This window comes from Pempheris klunzingeri, chromosome 7 (genome assembly GCF_042242105.1).
Source record: "Pempheris klunzingeri isolate RE-2024b chromosome 7, fPemKlu1.hap1, whole genome shotgun sequence".
Classification (NCBI taxonomy): Eukaryota; Metazoa; Chordata; class Actinopteri; order Acropomatiformes; family Pempheridae; genus Pempheris; species Pempheris klunzingeri.
This window is the reverse complement of record NC_092018.1, coordinates 29,304,298-29,321,756: the sequence shown is the minus strand read 5'-3', so window position 1 is coordinate 29,321,756 and position 17,459 is coordinate 29,304,298. Positions and strand designations below refer to the sequence as shown.

Sequence of the window (17,459 nt, the reverse complement as noted above, 5' to 3'; positions counted from 1 at the left end):
ATCTCAAATCACATTTTCAACTTCCATTGAGATGTTCAGGTGTCAACATACATGTAACACTGAGGTCAAAGGTTATGCCTCCACCTGCTGGTGAATGAATGGAACTACATCTGAGACTCACTGAATTCTTCTTCTGTGGTTTATTAACAAACAAGCACGGCTGATGACAACACAGTTTAGCTTACACGTGTCAGGCTGTGTATCTGCTGTTTTCAGTGTTTTTAAGTGCATCAGTCATCAGTGTGTGAGAATGGAAACATGTGTGTGAGTGTGTGTGTGTCAGATGTGTTAGTGTTGATGTGTGTGTGTGTCAGAGTGTCTATCTGCTGTCTCCAGTGTGTGGTCCAGCTCTGTAGTTCACTCAGTTGTCTTCGTTTGTCTTTGTCTGCACGCAAGAACTCCGACCTGAACAGCTGCTCGAACCGCTGAGACACACACACACATACACACATTAATCACATGCGATGCACTCACACAATCTTTTCTCCTTTATGGGTGTTTACTGTGTGTGTGAGTGTATACCTTTACAGCAGTGTCTCTCTGCTCTATAACAGCCAGATGTCCCAGGGTGCACTTCGTCGTAGTGATGGATGCTGTTGTAACCCTGGATGGCAGGTCAGCACTGCTGTTTGTGGGGGGCAACAGGTATGGGATACCAGACCAGGTCCTGACACACACACACACACACACACACACACACGATTTTACTGTGAAGGAGCTGCAGTTTGACAATATTGTGACTACTTTGCGTATATATTCATATGAGCTTTGTTCTGGTGTCACAACAATATCAGTAACTAGAAACACTGTGGTCAATGCTCCCTGCTGCCACCGCCATGCTGCTCCGCTCCTGTCATGCTGAAATGCTGCTCTAATGTTGCCCTGCTCCTTTCACGCTGCTCCGCTGCCATCTGGAGGCTCAAACGTCACTAATGAGCTGCTGCTCCTCTCATGCTCCCTTACTGATGGTGGCTGCCATGCTCACACAGCCATGCTCACACACATTGAGATCACACACCTCTGAAAATGCAGGTTGTACTTTTATCAGAGTGATAAAGTAACTGCAAAGCTCTATGTTCTCAATGTGTGAACTCCATATTAGTTATCACGTCAGAAGGAGAGGCTTCTACCATGAGAACCGTGAGCTCCGCCGGAGCTCCGTCAGTCAGCTGAGCTCCGTCTTACAGAGATTCACACACCTCTGAAAATGCAGGTTTTACTGAAAACGGTACATGTCACAGACATAAAGTGCAGACCAGTGGAGATAAGAGAGTCTCCTGAACACGTATGTGGATTCTAAGGTCTCTATCTTGTGAAATTAGCGCTTGCTAGCAGGTAAGAGAAGTGTTTCTCTCTCCCTCCCTCTTTTGTCATTTTAACATGGCAGTCAATGAGGCGCGAAATGGAAATTCCGACGATTCTCCCCATTCACCTCTATGGATTCATAATGCACCACGAGCAAAAATGAAATATTGAATATTATGGAAACTATGAATGCTATGAATGAGAAAAGTCATTCCGCTTGATTCCCGATTGAGCTGCATGTTTTGCAGTTTGAATGATGTTGATACCTTGAACGGTGTGGCAGAACCGCGGCAAAAAATTTCAGTAGAACATTTAGTGCTAATGCAATGCTCTGGAGCATTCACACTAATAATGTGATCTGACTTGCAGCAGATCGGAGGTCAGAGGTCAGATGCTACCTGGTGACAGTGCAGGGTTTCTGTGCTGTTTCAGCACATGTTTCCATGGTAACGGTGATGCCTTGAGAGAGCTGGCGTGACAATACTGCTGCAATGTCTATGGAAAACCAAAACAGAGAACAATGTATTAGTAACTCAATGGTGGTGTGGGGTAGTGGTGTTGTGTACAAGTGCACCTGCAGTTGTGAGTCCTGTGACTTCTACAGAACTACGTTACAAAGCCTTTATATGGTGTTCTGATACCAGGTCTCCTTACGAACCACTTTCTGAGCCAAGTCTGGTAGCACCCGCCACTCAGGCACAGATCACACAGCTGTGAAGACACCACCAAGCTCTGCCTCCTATCAGAGAGCTATTGTGTGGCTAAAGGTGAAAGGTCACCTGTGGGTGTGAGCAGGTTGTCCAGCTGACGGAGCAGGTTCTCTGTCAGAGAGGCCAGTGATGTCACAAACCCCTCCCCTCTGCCTCGCACACACTCCTGAACACAAAAACACACGCTGATGTTAAAAGGGGATCGTTACAATGTGGGTGCTGTATCCAAATGAATAATGTTTGATTTTCCTCCATGTTGCCTACACCCAGAGCTCCCCACTCATTTGCCAGCTAAAGTCCTTTTGCCAGCTCTATGGTTGCTGTTCGAACTACAGATTGAACTTCTGTATATTCTGTCTGCCCGCCATGAGGAACTGATTTTAATAGTTTAATGCTGGAATCAGACGTTCAGGGCAACTGATATGAGCCAGAACACAGCGCAGAGGAATTGTGGCATATGGAGGAGGAAGAGGCCGCTACAGCTGAGAGTCAAACATCGCCAGTCAGGGATGATAGCTGTATAGTACATTAATGTTGTTGTAGATCTCTTGTAAAAATATATACAATTTAAAAAAATGTGTTCATATACATACACTACTCACAAAAAGTTAGGGATATTCGGCTTTCAGGTGAAATTTCAGGATGAACCTAAAATGCATTCTAACCTTTCCAGGTTAACTTAATGTGACCTTCTCTAAACTTTTGAATGCACATGTCCAACTGTTCAGTGTCTCAGTACTTTCCGCACCAGTTGCTGTTCTCTAACAAGAAGCTTAACAGCAACATTCACAACAGGTTTGATCCATGAATCCACCAATACATTTCCTGCTTCAGTTAGAATTGGTATTTAAACAGTCCTCCTCATCCTGCTGTTCACATTCTGACATCATGAGACCAAGACGACACCTAACAGTTGATCAGCAGCACCTCAACACTGGAGGCTTCAAACAGGAAGTCCTCAGACGGAGGTGTCCACTGAGCTTAGAGGGTCACAGAGTGTCATCAGGAGGTTGGAACAGTGATACAGAGACTGGAAGAGTCACAGAAAGGAGAGGAGTGGACGTCCTTTGGCCACATCCCAATTTATTGAGACACTGAACATGTTTTGTTGTGGTATACCTACCACTGTTGTTAGCTTTTCTTTCAATAAATTGTTTAAGATGAATAAAATTACCATTGCATGCTTCTACTTAAATGCCCTACTTTCATGATATAATATCACTGTAGCATTCACTTTTTACATTTTCCATATATTTTACCTGAAAGTCGAATATCCCTAACTTTTTGTGAGTAGTGTATGTCATTTGTTGTATGTAAACACCATCTGTCCAGTGATGATATACGTCTTCAACAGGTGTCACTGACTCCATTGTCCGACCTGTAGTTCCAGGTGTGCAGAGCAGATGGTGCTGTGCAGCTGCTGCTGTCTGAGCTCCTCTCTGCTGTTCAGAGTCTGTAGTTCGTCCTCACTGAGAGACGCTCGCAGGTGACGGACGTGTGAACACTGAGAACCGGAGAGAAGAGAAGCCGTCAACACTGATCTGCTGTCTGTTTTATACTGACGTTTCACTGTCAATACCTTCTCCTTCTCGCTGGCTGCCAGTGTCTCCTCCAACTTGAGTCGGACTCTGTCCACCTCCTCTGTTAGCCCCGCCCCCTTGTGTCGCTCATGGTTACAGATCAAAACTGCAGGTAAAGCAGGAAGCATCTCCTCCAACACGCACAGCTGCTTCACCAACTCTGTCAGACAGACAGACAGACAGTGTATAGTTGGCTTTGTGTCTTTGTGAGATCCTGCATGAGTTTCAGACCTTTGCAGAGAGGACACTAATTCAAAGTGAGGAGTTCAGACTTACTTTTAGGGTTAAGGTTTAAGGTTAGGGTCCTCATAAGTTTAGAAGTACAAACATACATGTACTTCTGTGCGTGTGTGTGTGTCTACCCTCTCTGCTCGTGCTCAGAAACTTCCGGGCCTGTTCCTGGTATCCCAGCAGCCTCTGCAGCATGCTCTCAGTCCACTGGTCCAAACTGTCAGGAACCAGGAGGAACCTGCTCACACGCTCGCTCTGGTAAAAGTCCTGACATGGGGAGAGTTTCATTACAGTTTAAATGAAAAACTTCAAACATGAAGCCGACATTTTTTTAAATTTACCTGCATCACTTTGAACATGCTGTCCGAAATCCCTTACCACGCTGTATATAGTGAGATCAGCATTTTATGGTGCTGTCCGAATTTATAGTGTTATTACACCCTAAACCGTGAACTGTGAGTAAAAACAGTGTACAACCAATGGTCACTAACCAAGTACTATAAAGAAAATGGCAGCACTGACTTTATTACTCCCAAAACAACCAGTGTCTCCGTTACCTCGGCAACCAGCAGGAGGACGTCATTGGTTCTGCACAACACAGAGTTCACAGTGGAGCTGAAGGAGCTGAAACACAAACACACAGGTGAGGAGGTGTTGATCAGCACCTGGCTCAGATCCAGTAGACTGGACTCACTGTGTGTTCTGATCTGCTTCTGGTTTGCGTCCAAAAGTCTGGAACCTTCTGTCAGTCCTGATGGACCTGCAGCCTCTCTTCACACTGACAAACACACACATATTAAAAACAAACCAGAACATAAACAGTATCCAGACACGCTGTGTTTTTAACCCCACAGTTCTGACTGACAGCCTGGTATAATGAGAACTTGAGGCAATTTTTAGAGGTTACCCCAGTATTTATGATTAATTGCATGTGCTTGCAGTGTCCCACTCATAGACTTAACTAAAACAGGCTATCCAGGTACATTAAAGCCTGCCAACGTAAAAATAAAAATAAAAAAGGAGCAATGGATTGCGATACTTCGGTCAAGAGGAACAGGTTGTTATAATGGAGAAATATGAAGAATATGAAAAAACTGCCGTAGAATAAGTTAACATTTTCATTTTACCATACGTGACTCTGAGTGCCTCCTTTCTATTTCTAACATAGCAACTGCACATTGTAGAGTTCTTATCTAATATAGCATATTTAAACAAACTCAAGTGCAGTATGTAGTGTGTGTGTGTGTGTGTGTGTGTGTGTGTGTGTACCTCAGTGTACTGACAGACTCAGCACGTCTCTGTTGTAGATGCTGGACAGGAGTCTGACCTTCAGACACACAACAAAATGCCATCAGTCTGTTTTGATTTGTTAAATTTGATTGTTATAAGAAAGTTCACAGGAGAGAGCGGACAGGAAACAAGGGGTGACAGATTGGTGATGACTTCAACAAAAGGTGCCGGGCTGCACTTGAACTTGTTTTTTTTTAATTTTATTACCTCTGCCAATGTGTTCTGCTAATGTCTTTGTTATTTGTTTGTGTGTTTGTCAGCAGGATTACAGAAACAATAGTGGCCGAATCTCCATTGAACTTTGTGGAAACACAGTAGTGAAATATTTAAGCATGTTTTTTCAACTCAAGCTGGGTATGAAACAGTAAATTATACTTACTTTATTGCACCGTCTATACTATTTTGATCATTATTATTACATAGTTTATATTGCTACAAAAGTTATTTACCTTTTTCCAGAGAAAATCCACCATTCTGTCTCTGACAGTGAACATGGAGACGCTGAAGTCACTGTTTCTGCTTTCAATTGTGCTGTTACTGGGCATTATAGACTAAACTACAGTCCTTTGAATTCTAGTTGATGCCATATGTTATATGTAGACATTTAAAAGCTTAGCTAAGTTGTCAAATGTTAAATACTGTTTGAACATAAGAGCTGTACAAGAACCTATAGAATAAAATTCAGTCTGAACTGGGGAAATTATGACTTAAATCAAGAACTAGCTGATCTAAGGGGTCAACAAAATGATAAGAATCTGTTACCAGGTATTTGTTGTCAACAGATTTGCATATGTGCTGCAGCAACACTGATCAGTCAGAAATACAGACAGAAAGATGTTGTTTACCAGCAGTGTCTCTTCCTTTTTCCTCTCTCACTGATGCAACATCCTGAATCGTACAGAACCTGTTCAGTTGAGATTATTGGACAGAAGTAAAGAAAGAAGAGAGTGATGGAAGAAAGAAGGAAGAAAAAAAAACATTAACTTGTCTTCATCATCGAGTAGCACAAACACTACTAACAGTACTACTATTTCCTGCAGTATTACTCAGATGGATCATCTTAAGTGAGTACCTGTTCAGGGACTTGATGACAACCACAACAGGATCATCAAGGAGGTCCACACCTGTCCTGCTTGGCTGGAGTAAACCAGGAGGTGGGGCAGACTGGACCTGCTTCCTGGATGTAGGAAGAGCTGAAAGGCTTTCCTGTGGGGCGAGGTCCTAAACACACAAATTGTAATCCACATGAAGGCAGTAGAGTAGAAAATGAAGTGCACATGGTCCAGATGTAGCCCAGTTAAGTGGGAGGCAGTCCAGGTAAACAGCAAACAGAAAGGAGGCACAGATAGACCATAGTTCAGGTAGAAAGGACATAGCCTGTCTGTAAACAGGAGGTAGTTCCAGTAGACATAAGATGTTACAGGTTCACAGAGCTAAGAGGTAACCCATGTAGACAAGAAGTAGCCCACGGTATTCTGGGTAAACAAGACTGGCAGACAAGAGGAAGTCCAAAAAGACTAGAGGTGGTTTAGGTAGACAGGAGCAAGTTAACACACAGGTGGTAGTCCCGGGAGACTAGAGGTAGTCCATGAGAACAAGATATAGTCCGGGTATGAAGATACTCCCACAAACACTCCAAGAAGACAGGAGGTAAAACAGGTAGACAAAACCTGAACTAAGAAGACAAAATGTAGTCCAGGTAGACGAGGCCAGGCACACATTACAGGAGGTATTCCAGGTATACAGCATAGATTAGCATAGACTCTTTTGGTTAGCACATCATTACTATACTGTATACACCCATATCCAACTTATAGATGTATACAAGGGAACCTATACATACCTACCTCTTCATATATACAGTAATTCCATATTTATTCCAGCATCTTGCAACTCTTCATCAATTGCACTACTGTCTTCTTATCTGTCTTTTTTGCTCAAGTCAAATGTGTGTTTACTTTGTTCAGCTTTGTTGTTCTTGTCTCCCTTTTTGTCTGTTTATGCGTCAGTACACAAGAGCAGTGGTCATATTCCTTGTATGTGCCAATAAAAGCTAATTTGGATTCTAGATAAGACATAGTCCATGCACACAGGTGGCAGTACAGGTAGGGAGAAAGTAGTCCAGATATACTAGAGGTAACCCGGGTCCTGGAGGTAACCTACCAATGAAAAGTCCAGGTATTGATAGTGCTTCCTGAGTTCTTCATTGACTGTTGACAGGAAAGAGCACACCTGATCTGGAGACACCTGCAGACAGATAAAACAGAGACAGAATGGAAACATTAAAGTTGCACCTCTTCTTCTTTCCACACCCTGTTTGGCGTTAGCACAGAAGTAATGTGTCTTACACTAATACTACAGTGTGAAGGAGTTGTAATATAGCAGTACTGCAACAATACCCTGGTACTAGTACTACAGCAGTAGTACTGTGTGACTGCGTGTACCTGTGTGTTCTCCAACATCCCCCTCAGATCCTCCAACCTGCTGCTGATAGCTGACTGCTGCTGATTGCTGCTGGCTGCCTGTGTGATTTAAACATGGTTTAATGTGTTTATCAAAAAGAAAAAAGAAAGAAAGACAGGCAAAGAGACAGTCAGGCAGACAGACAGGTACCTCAGCCTTGATTTGAACTTGTGTGCTGCTGACAATTTTCTGGATTTTCTCCATGAACTTCACCTCCGACTTCAGGAAGGAGAGTTTCTCCTCAAAATGACTAGAGACCTCCTTCACCTGGATGAGGAACACAAACTTTGGTCTCAAGGTGTAAATCTAATATTTGTTGCTGCCACATTAGTTTGTTTACTTATGCTTCATGTTTTTATTAATCAGTTTAATAACAAAACTGTTAACAGATATTTTATACAGATCTGGTTTCATAGTAAATGTAGGTAAAGTGCAAATTGAGCATGCAGCGTCCTCTGAAGTTACTCTGAATCAAGAGGTAGAGTTCAAAGGTCATACCTGCTGTAAACTCTTTGACTCAAAAGCTTCCAGCTCAGAGTAGATGGTCTCCTCTGTCATGCTGATCTGTTTGGTTTCCTCCTTCAGTCTCCTCTGAAACAACTTCACCTCCTGAAGAGCAAAATCACCTCCTTCACTAAACAACCTGCAGGAAAAAAAACATGTCTGGGGATCCTATTCCTCTATTTTCACCTTTTATTTTTTTTACAGTCTTCCTGGTGTTACCTGAAGGAGTTGAGGAGATGTGCCTTCTTGTTTCTGACCTCCTCTAGTCTGTTCTGAACTGTCTGTCTGAAGGTGGTCTGACAATGCTGGGTGTCTTTGATATGCTGATCTAGACAGTCCTGCAGGGTGGAGCTCACAGCCTCCAGACTTTAAAGACGGAGAGAGAGAGAGAGGCTGTAATACTTGACATAGATGTTTCAGACTCTGAAGTAATAAGTTTAAACTGTTTGTGAGCAGACCGCAGATCAGCTGTTACCGTTGGCTGCTGTCAGCTGTCAGGATGTTGTCCTCCATGTTGGAAAGTGTGACGGTGAACTGTTGGTTCTTCCTGCTGATGGAGGCCTGCAGCTCTTGCAGCTTCACCCTGCAGGAGGTTAACACGTCCAACACCTCCTCACAGTGAACATTAACACGCCGTCTGTGGAGCTGCAACTCAGCTAAAGCACACACAGAAAGACACTGTTATAAAACCAAGATTGTGGCATGTGGAAGATGTGTATCTCAGCGACCTCTTGATGAAGCCATGAGCTAAGGACTGAGGAAACTTTGAACACCACAAACTCAGTTCTCAGCAGATCCAATGAGCTTCTTCTACTGACAGAGTGTTCCTTTAAAGACAAAAGAGCATGTGTGTGTGTGTGTGTGTGTGTGGGTGTGTGTGTTTTACCCAGGCGGGGTTTGTATATGTGGGTCTGGATGTGTTGGGGGTTCAGCTGCTGCAGTTGGAGCTCCTGCTCCGAACGCAACGCCTCCTTCCTGTCTGTCACCATGGCAACGGCCGAGCTGAGGACCTCATGGAAACGCTGCTCCAGGTGGTCCAAGAACAGAGATCGCATCCTGGACATCAAACACACAATCAGCCCTCCTCTGTCTCCATGGTGTTTTGCGTTTGTGTGTGTGTGTGTGTGTGTACCTGCTCAGCGTGTGTGTGACCAGCTCCACAGGAAACGGGCTCAGGTGTGTTTCCTGCTGCAGGTAGTTTGGCAAGTCAGGGGAGGGGCATCTGATGGCAGGGCCACAGTAGGCCACACCCCTTGATGATGTAAACGTGACAGTGCTGTCGATGTCACAGAGATCCATCAGAGAGGTCTCCGCCTACACAAACACAAATACACACAATATATGTCTTTGTCTTAGTGGGGACTTCCTTTTCACACAATGTATACTGTGAAGATCACTAACCCATACCCGACCCTGACACTAATCTTAATCACCAAACAAACATAGTTTACAAAAACATGTTCTCCTAGTGGGACCCCATAGGTTTGCTATCAGTTTTCAGGCCCACCATAGAAGTAGTAGTAGGACAAGCACACACACACACATGTTTTTTCTGGATTAATAAGAAGTTTGTTTGTCTGTCAAAGATTGAGCTTCACCTCAGTCAGCCAATCCAGAGACGGCTGGGTGAGGTCTGTATAATTCATTGGGCAATTCTCCGTCATCTCCTCATGTTTCTGTATCTCAGCTTCCTCACTGGTTTCTACACAAACAAACAAATCATTTCAGATTAGCTTATTATACCAACTCGGACCTGTACTGAATTGAAACAGATAGACAGACTGACCCGGATCGGTGGGGTTGGTGGTCGATGGGTGGAGGTTCTGCAGGTCATCTGGACTCTGAGGGGAAACACCAATTTTTTTAGTTTAGAGTTTTTATTGTTTACACTTCCACCTGGTGCACTGATACAGCATCAGCTGTGGTCACATGACCTGGTCTACTGTCAAATCTGATGACCTAAAAATCACTAAAATCTAAAAAAGACACCAGTGACTCTTGATGTGACTTTACATCCTCCTCAAGCCCAAAGATGGAAATTTATTTCAGGCATTTCAGTTCTTGTATGATGAAGTTAAAACTGATCTCTCTTCGTTTTAACAAATCTGACCTCTCAGGTGTTTTTATTTATCAGCTGATTGATGACTAATAGCTGGTCACATGACAAACTGTGTGTTTTTTCTCTTGCGTTGTTTAGCTAATGTGTCACTCGCTAATGTGCCTCTGAGTTTGTTTTCTCATCATGTAAAACAAAAACATGGTGTGTTCACACAAAGTGTCCTTGGCCTGAAGTCACCAGGCCGTACTGTACTGTGTTACCTGCAGGCGCAGGTGTGTCTGAGACGTGGTTGCCGTGGTTACCGGTCTATAGGTGTGGTTGAGGCGGTAGAAGGAGCTGAGGCTGCTGCTGTAGGCGATAGTCTCCTCCAGAAAGAGAGACGGGAGACGATCCAGCAGCTGACACTGTTTGGAGATACCCTGTCTGCAGCTGCACACACAATAAAAACACTGTGCATAAGTTTGGTTGTTTAACCCTCCTGAGTTAGAGCAGTTAGAGTTAACTATAGTTAATAACTGCTTGTGTTGTTTATTGTATAAGATGTGCAGCATCATATACAAAAGACAAAATCCCTCTAACCCATGGCCCATACTGAATTGTCTAATGTGTGTAAATAATATATATTGTATAATATAATCTAATAAATGTCATGACTGTGAGATCACAGTCACAGTAATTAATATCAATACAATTAAAATTTTTGGCTTAATATTGAAAAAAAAAAAAATTCCAACTAGCAGATGAACTGAGCTGAGACCTGCATGAATGATTCACAGCTGAGCAACTCAGCATTAGCATTAGCATTAGCATGTGTCCTGCAGTACCTGTGTTTGACGTCCTGCTGGTAGCGGACAGTTTTGTCCAGAGACGTCTTCAGAGCAGCCTCACTGCTCCCCTGACGAAGTCCAACCAGCAGGTCATCCAGATGCACCTTTTTCCTCTGACAACACAACAGCAAAGCATCATGGGAGAGCATCCTACATGCTCTTACAAGCCCCACAGCATCTCAGGTGAAGGTGTGTCCTTCATGTTTCTGAGAGATGAGCTGATGACTCACCTGTATTTGTTGCTGCTGTGAGCGTCTCAGGTCATTCAGCTGTTGTTGTAGTTCTTCTTCTCTCTTCTCTAACCTGTAGCTGTGCGTCTCCCATAGCAACGCTGCACCTCGCATCACATGAAACACACACCTGCTGAGACTGAGAGCACGGCGGGCCACAGAGTCACAGCACAGCTGCAGAGAGACAGACAGACGGGTAGACAGACAGGTAGAAGACAGTCAGACAGATATTTTGGTAAAGGTGGACATTTCGATTCAGTCTACTGAAACACGTGAAACCTCCGTGAGGTTTGTTTGACTGACATCTAAAGCAGCCAATCGCTCTTCATCCTCAGTCTGGATTTGTCCAGTCATAGTGAGGAGCTGAGAGCTGACGACGTCCTTCACCTCCTTCTCTGACAGCTGTAGAGCTGAGAGCGCCTCCTGCAGGAGGACATGTTAAAACAAAGGTCAGGTCTCATCCAAATGTAACTCAGATTTTAACTGAATTTCCAGAAAATCAAAAGTAAATATGAATTTTTTTTCCATCCACTGTGCCAGTGCCATTTAAAAAAAACACAGAAGAAGAGGACACAACGAGATGAAGTTATTCAAAGAGCTCCAAACAATGAAAAACCATGTGAAAAACACAAAAAACACAAACAATCATTAAACATTCAATGATTTTGGATTTAACAAGATGTGTAGTGGAAGATGTCCTGGATGTTTCTATCAATTATGAAGATTTGAACAATGTAATTGTGAACTTATAGGGCCTTGTGTTGTTGATATTGTAGATCTGGATCACATACTGGACTTGCATAATAAATTTGGTGTCATTTGGAGAATCTATTGGTGCGATAACGTGTTTTCACTCACTCATTTACACTCGGAAGTGTATAAAATGGAGGACTGCAGATGTCAATAAACTTGGTCTCTGTGTGTTTTTACCTCGCAGCGCTTCACCTCAGCCAGTCGATGCTGCCACGTCTGTTCATAACAACAACGCAGCCGATGGAGGATGTCAGCATGAAGACTGTCTGAACACACACACACACACACAGAATCACACACACTTGGTGCAGTCAAGTTGTGAATGAAGGCTTGTCTTTTTTAAATTCAGGTGTTTCCACTCAGCAAATTAAAAATGCAAAAAACAAGTCAAACAAAAACACAAAGAAAGATGCGAAGGAAATTACCGATCTGTTGATTGACAGCTGTGAGCTGGGTGAACCAATCAGAGACCAGACCAGTGGAGCAGGAGGGCGGGACTAGAGAGCTGAAACAGAGAGATAGGATAACCTGGGAAACTCACACTGCAGTCCTCAATGCAAAATGAGGAATGAAACATGGCGAATGGCATTTTGTATCACCAAGGCAAACATGACATCAAAAATGTTCAAATGTTACACAACGGGCAAAGACGGATGCATGAGCAAAAGGGTCAAAATTCAAGGCATAATGTTATGACCAAGACATTTCTCCCAATTGTCTGCACACTGTGGACATTATGCACATTGTGAGGGCAGCTACAGTAGAAAGAAAAAAGTATGTGGTTTGGAACACAGGGTCTGCTGTTACCAGATCTTGAAGAGGAGGTCACGGCGTTGTTCTGTCAGACCTTGTTGCATTTGTTTCATCTCCTGAAGAGTTTGCTGAACTAAGACCAGCTGTTGATCCTCATCACCGCTGCAGAGACTCCTACAACACAAATACTGCTGATACTGAAAACATTTATACAAATACTAAATTTGACCTGGTTCTCCATTCACATGAACATGTCTAAAACCTTATTAATACCCTGCTAGAAACCATCTTCAGCCAGTCTGAATCTGTCTGAAACCTGTTTGAAGTTGTCTAAAGCCATTCTGAATCAATCCAATATCTGTTAAAACCTTTCCAAAACCAGCCTGAACCTGTTTGACATAGCCGGTCTGAATCTGTTCTCCACCCACCTGAAACGATTTATAACCTCGTTGACTCTGCTGCTCCTCCAGTGGCTCAGGCAGTCCTCCCAGTGCAGACGGAGGAGTGACTCCTGCTGCAGGTTCTCCTCCTGGAGGAGCAGCAGCAGACGGGCCACACTGCGACGGTTTGCCAGAAGAGATTGATTCAACATCTGAGACAAAGACAAAGACAAAGAAGAACTGTAGCTGTCAGTGTGAGGAGGTAAGGGGTCAGCTGTTACAGGTCAAAGGTTACAGAGTGTTACCGTGGCCTCGCTGTGGACCAGTCTGCAGACATCAGAGGGAGACAGGAAGCTGATCTTCTTCAGCAGGTGGCAGTACTTCCTGAGCACAACTCTGATCTACAAGTAGACATACAGTAGACATATTACTCCTCATTCGATAACAGATAAACACTTGTTGTACCCATTCTTCCCACGATAAACTCAGTCTGACCTTGACGGTTCGTTGAGTCTCAGATTCTGTCAGTTTGTGGTTCAGCTCCATGATTCTGACCTTCTTCAGCTTCACCTCCTCCTCCACCTCCTCCCAGAGAGCATAGACCTCCTACACACACACACACACACACACACACACACACACACACACACTTTAGCCAGGAACACTAAGATCACAGGTTAAAATTCCACAGCCACCAACAAAACTGTACAATTTCCAGGTGTTCATGTGTACCTGCAGACTGATGTGATCCAGGCGTTCTAGCTGTTCCATTCTGTCCTTCAAGGTGCTCAACCTGAGGTCCACCTCCTGCAGAGAGGACAGTAGCTCCAGACTGATGGTCTTCACCAGAGTCTCACACACCTGAAAACACATGTAAATTAGTTCAGGTAAGAAGCAGCATCATGTGGACCACACACTACATCAGTGCGTATACTACCTCAGGTGTACATTAGCAGATGTACTACCTCAGGTGTACTATATTGTAGTATAGGTGTGTATATACTACCTGAGTGAGTTCTGAGAGCTCTGTGTCCAGCTGTTTAAGGGCGTCTTTATGTTTTTTGCTTTTTTTCTCCGTCAGTCGTTCAATTATGTCAGAGCTTGGTCGATCGACTACTGAAAGAAAGAAAGAGAGAGACAGACAGGAGGCAAGGTGGAGTTACAGCTGTGACTGGTTGTTAGGACTGAATATAAAAACACAACCCAATAATGAGTGCACCTTTCAGCCGCTATCTGGTTTACAGAGTTACAGTCTGTTGTCTCTACAATTCTTCCTGGCAGCTGAGGTTGTTTCTCACAGAAGAAACCTGCCATCACTGAATATTTTCTGACTGAGTCCAAACCTCCAGACTGGCAGACTAACATTAATGGACTTCCACCTGTTAAGTCCACAAATCTGAGACTGCAGTGACTTCGGGACGTTTGGATTCAGCCATTGAACGTCGATTAAACAAATATGTTTGTTTCTGAAACTCATCCATCAGCTGATCCAGGTGATGTCAGAGCTGAATGATACGAACCCACAGTGTCAGGAAGTCTGCAGACATCATCAGCGTCATCGTCGTCCACCTGCTGCTCCCCGCTGAACAGAGGACACAACAACCTGACAGACAGAGAAAAAGACATGTTAAATATGTGATTCATGGATGTGCTTGATTATATTACGCACAGTTAGAGTGAATGTCTCCCTCTCCCTGTCTGTCTGTCTGTCTTTCTGTCTACCTGCTGGTTGTACTGCAGTGTGTGTTACTGTCCACAGCAGACAGACAGTCTGTCCTTGTGTCTTTGCGTCCAGCCAGCAGAGATCTGGACAGCTGAACCTACAAAACACAAACACAAGTTCATCACATAACACTAAAAGTACAAACAGTCCAATAATAAACTCCACCATGCAGAGTTGCATTTCTTTACTAAACTCTACTGTTTCTTTACTGAAATCTAGTGCATTAGATACTTAACTAATTAATGATCAAAAAACTCATATTTGAGAAGCTAAAACCCAACGAATGTTTCGAAATTTTTGCTCCAACAATGACTCGAATGATTCATCAAATATGGAAATAACTAAATTGGTGTTCTGTCGATCAACGAATCAATTAATCAACTAATCGTTTGATCTCAAACTCAAAATGTCGGATAAACGTAGTTAAGTACAAGGATAGGAGAAGTAGGACAAACATCTCAACGTTATCTGTCTGTAACGTTACCTGTTCATGATATTTTCGTTGTCCTACAGATGTCGACAGTCTACCCGCAATGACTAAACGTTAGTCTGGGGACAAAAAGACGTTTAACCGCTTTATCCACTGTATCTGCTGGCTGTGAGGCCGCGCCGTGCTCGTCTTCCTCCGCTGCTGCACTAGCTAGCTGTGGTTAGATGTTGGACTTACCCGGACAACCAAGGCGTCATCCCTCACAGACGGATGCTCTGGACAGTTTTGTCAAAAAACTTTATTTACTGCTACATGATTTAAGCACACTGTGACCTTTGACCCACCTGAGCGTCAAACAGCTGCCGGTACACCTTCCCGCTCGGAACCGCTCTGCTCTCACACATGCTAGCGGTGATTATCCAACTGTCTAGTCCGGATCTTCTGGTTCCCCGGGCTGTCGAGTGTTCAGGAGGGGACACTTGTTTTTTGTTACTGTCTGCTGCTCAAACTGTGGGTAAGCTAACGCTTCCTGCTACATTCAGTCGGTCTGGGCGTCTCTCCGTCACCATGGCAACGAGGGTAACTAACGCTTTGCGACGTTCACGGTCCGCTGCAGAAAGTCCGTTCATTCTGCTCATTCAACACGCTACACTGAATAGCATTTCAAAACATTTTTTAGGATTTGACTGATTGGTGTCAGTTTGGGCTCTTGGTAATTGTGATTTCTCACTATTTTTTACAAACCAAACAATAACAACAGACGATTAATTGAGAAAATAAGTGGTTACAAGTGGAAACAAGCGTTGTTAGGTGGTTACTGCGTGCAGATACTGAAGATGCCTCATCACAAGATGTTATTTGTATGGAAAATATTTGAAATTTATACTTGCTGCACTGCTCTCACTCACAAAAATGTAGTCTAGTAAAGTGAAAACTAAATTGTTGTAATATATGGTCCAGCACGTCCTCCTCCTCCTCCATAGAGGGTTCATCAGTTGCCTCACCTCACCAGAACCTGTTCATCAACTACCCCCGCAAGCACATTTTGCAGCCGCAGATGTTGCAGTCCTTCTGATACATTTAATATGAGGAGACTTGCATGTATTAATATATACATGCAAGTCTCCACTGCTGTGAAAAGCCTGGACAAAATTCTCTACAACATCAGGAGATACAGTTCTTCAAGTCTGCTGATAACAGATTCATTAGTCTCTCAGCTAACCTAGTCTAGAACATGGCTCGCTGTGAGATCCTTCAGCACATGACCTTATATGTCTCCACTGCACCTGAAAGCTGTTTTCATTCATCACTTTGTGACATAACTTTAAAGGATTGCACTGTAGGTCCCTCCTGCTCAGAGCATTCCTAATTGCTCCTTAGTCCACTGCCTGCTGTCAAGACACTCCTGACGACATTAGGATTAGAGGTTAGGGTTCATTTTTAACCAATAACAGAAAAAAAAGACGCTGCATTCAAGGTTCCCCCAGAAGGCACAGAAATTTATTCAGCTTCCTCACAAGTAAACACAGACGTGTGTAGAAGAACAATTTGGCTGAGAAAAGACACAAATATATCAAATGTTAAAAATGAAAAACTGTGATAGTATCATGCTAGTATCATATGTGGGGATACATGCATATACATATACATTATATGGACAAAAGCATTTGGCCACACCTGTTCATTATTGAATTCAGGTGTTTCAATCAGACCCCTTGCCACAGGTATATAAATTCAAGCACTTAGCCATGCAGTCTCAAAATGGGTCGTTCTGAAGAGTTCAGTGACTTCAAGCATTGTACTGTGATAGGATGCCACCTCTGCAATGAGACGTTTCGTGAAATTTCATCCCTGCTGGATATTCCACAGTCAACTGTAAGTGACATTATTAGAAAGTGGAAGCAATTGGGAACAACAGCAACTCAGCCACAAAGTGGTAGGCCACATAAAATCACAGAGCGGGGTCAGTGGATGCTGAGGCGCATAGTGCGCAGAAATCGCCAACTTTCTGCAGAGTCAATAGCTACAGACCTCCAAACTTCATGTGGCCTTCAGATTAGCTCAAGAACAGTGCGTACAGAGCTTCATGGAATGAGTTTCCATGGCCGAGCAGCTGCATCCAAGCCTTACATCACCAAGTGCAATGCAAAGCGTTGGATGCAGTGGTGTAAAGCAGCCACCACTGGACTCTAGAGCAGTGGAGACGTGTTCTCTGGAGTAA

The 17,459-nt window shown here is 43.6% G+C and overlaps 1 protein-coding gene across 1 annotated transcript; it reads right to left on the bottom strand.

Moving 5' to 3' along the window:
• Window positions 1-230: 230 nt before the first annotated feature.
• On the bottom strand, window positions 231-15,642 carry ccdc180 (coiled-coil domain containing 180). The gene is made up of 37 exons (XM_070834305.1): window positions 15,583-15,642; window positions 14,808-14,905; window positions 14,606-14,688; window positions 14,092-14,201; window positions 13,818-13,946; window positions 13,581-13,691; window positions 13,391-13,486; window positions 13,134-13,297; window positions 12,760-12,879; window positions 12,378-12,457; window positions 12,130-12,218; window positions 11,503-11,622; window positions 11,200-11,373; window positions 10,967-11,082; window positions 10,445-10,571; window positions 9,870-9,924; window positions 9,682-9,785; window positions 9,216-9,397; window positions 8,970-9,139; window positions 8,559-8,739; window positions 8,303-8,449; window positions 8,078-8,222; window positions 7,730-7,846; window positions 7,561-7,638; window positions 7,280-7,363; window positions 6,189-6,337; window positions 5,962-6,020; window positions 5,096-5,153; window positions 4,521-4,604; window positions 4,384-4,450; window positions 3,958-4,093; window positions 3,595-3,755; window positions 3,394-3,519; window positions 2,085-2,181; window positions 1,704-1,800; window positions 523-667; window positions 231-425 (listed from the first exon to the last, which is right to left on the bottom strand). The coding sequence occupies exons 1-37, from the start codon at window positions 15,640-15,642 to the stop codon at window positions 231-233; spliced, it is 4,314 nt and encodes a 1,437-aa protein (XP_070690406.1).
• Window positions 15,643-17,459: the final 1,817 nt, after the last annotated feature.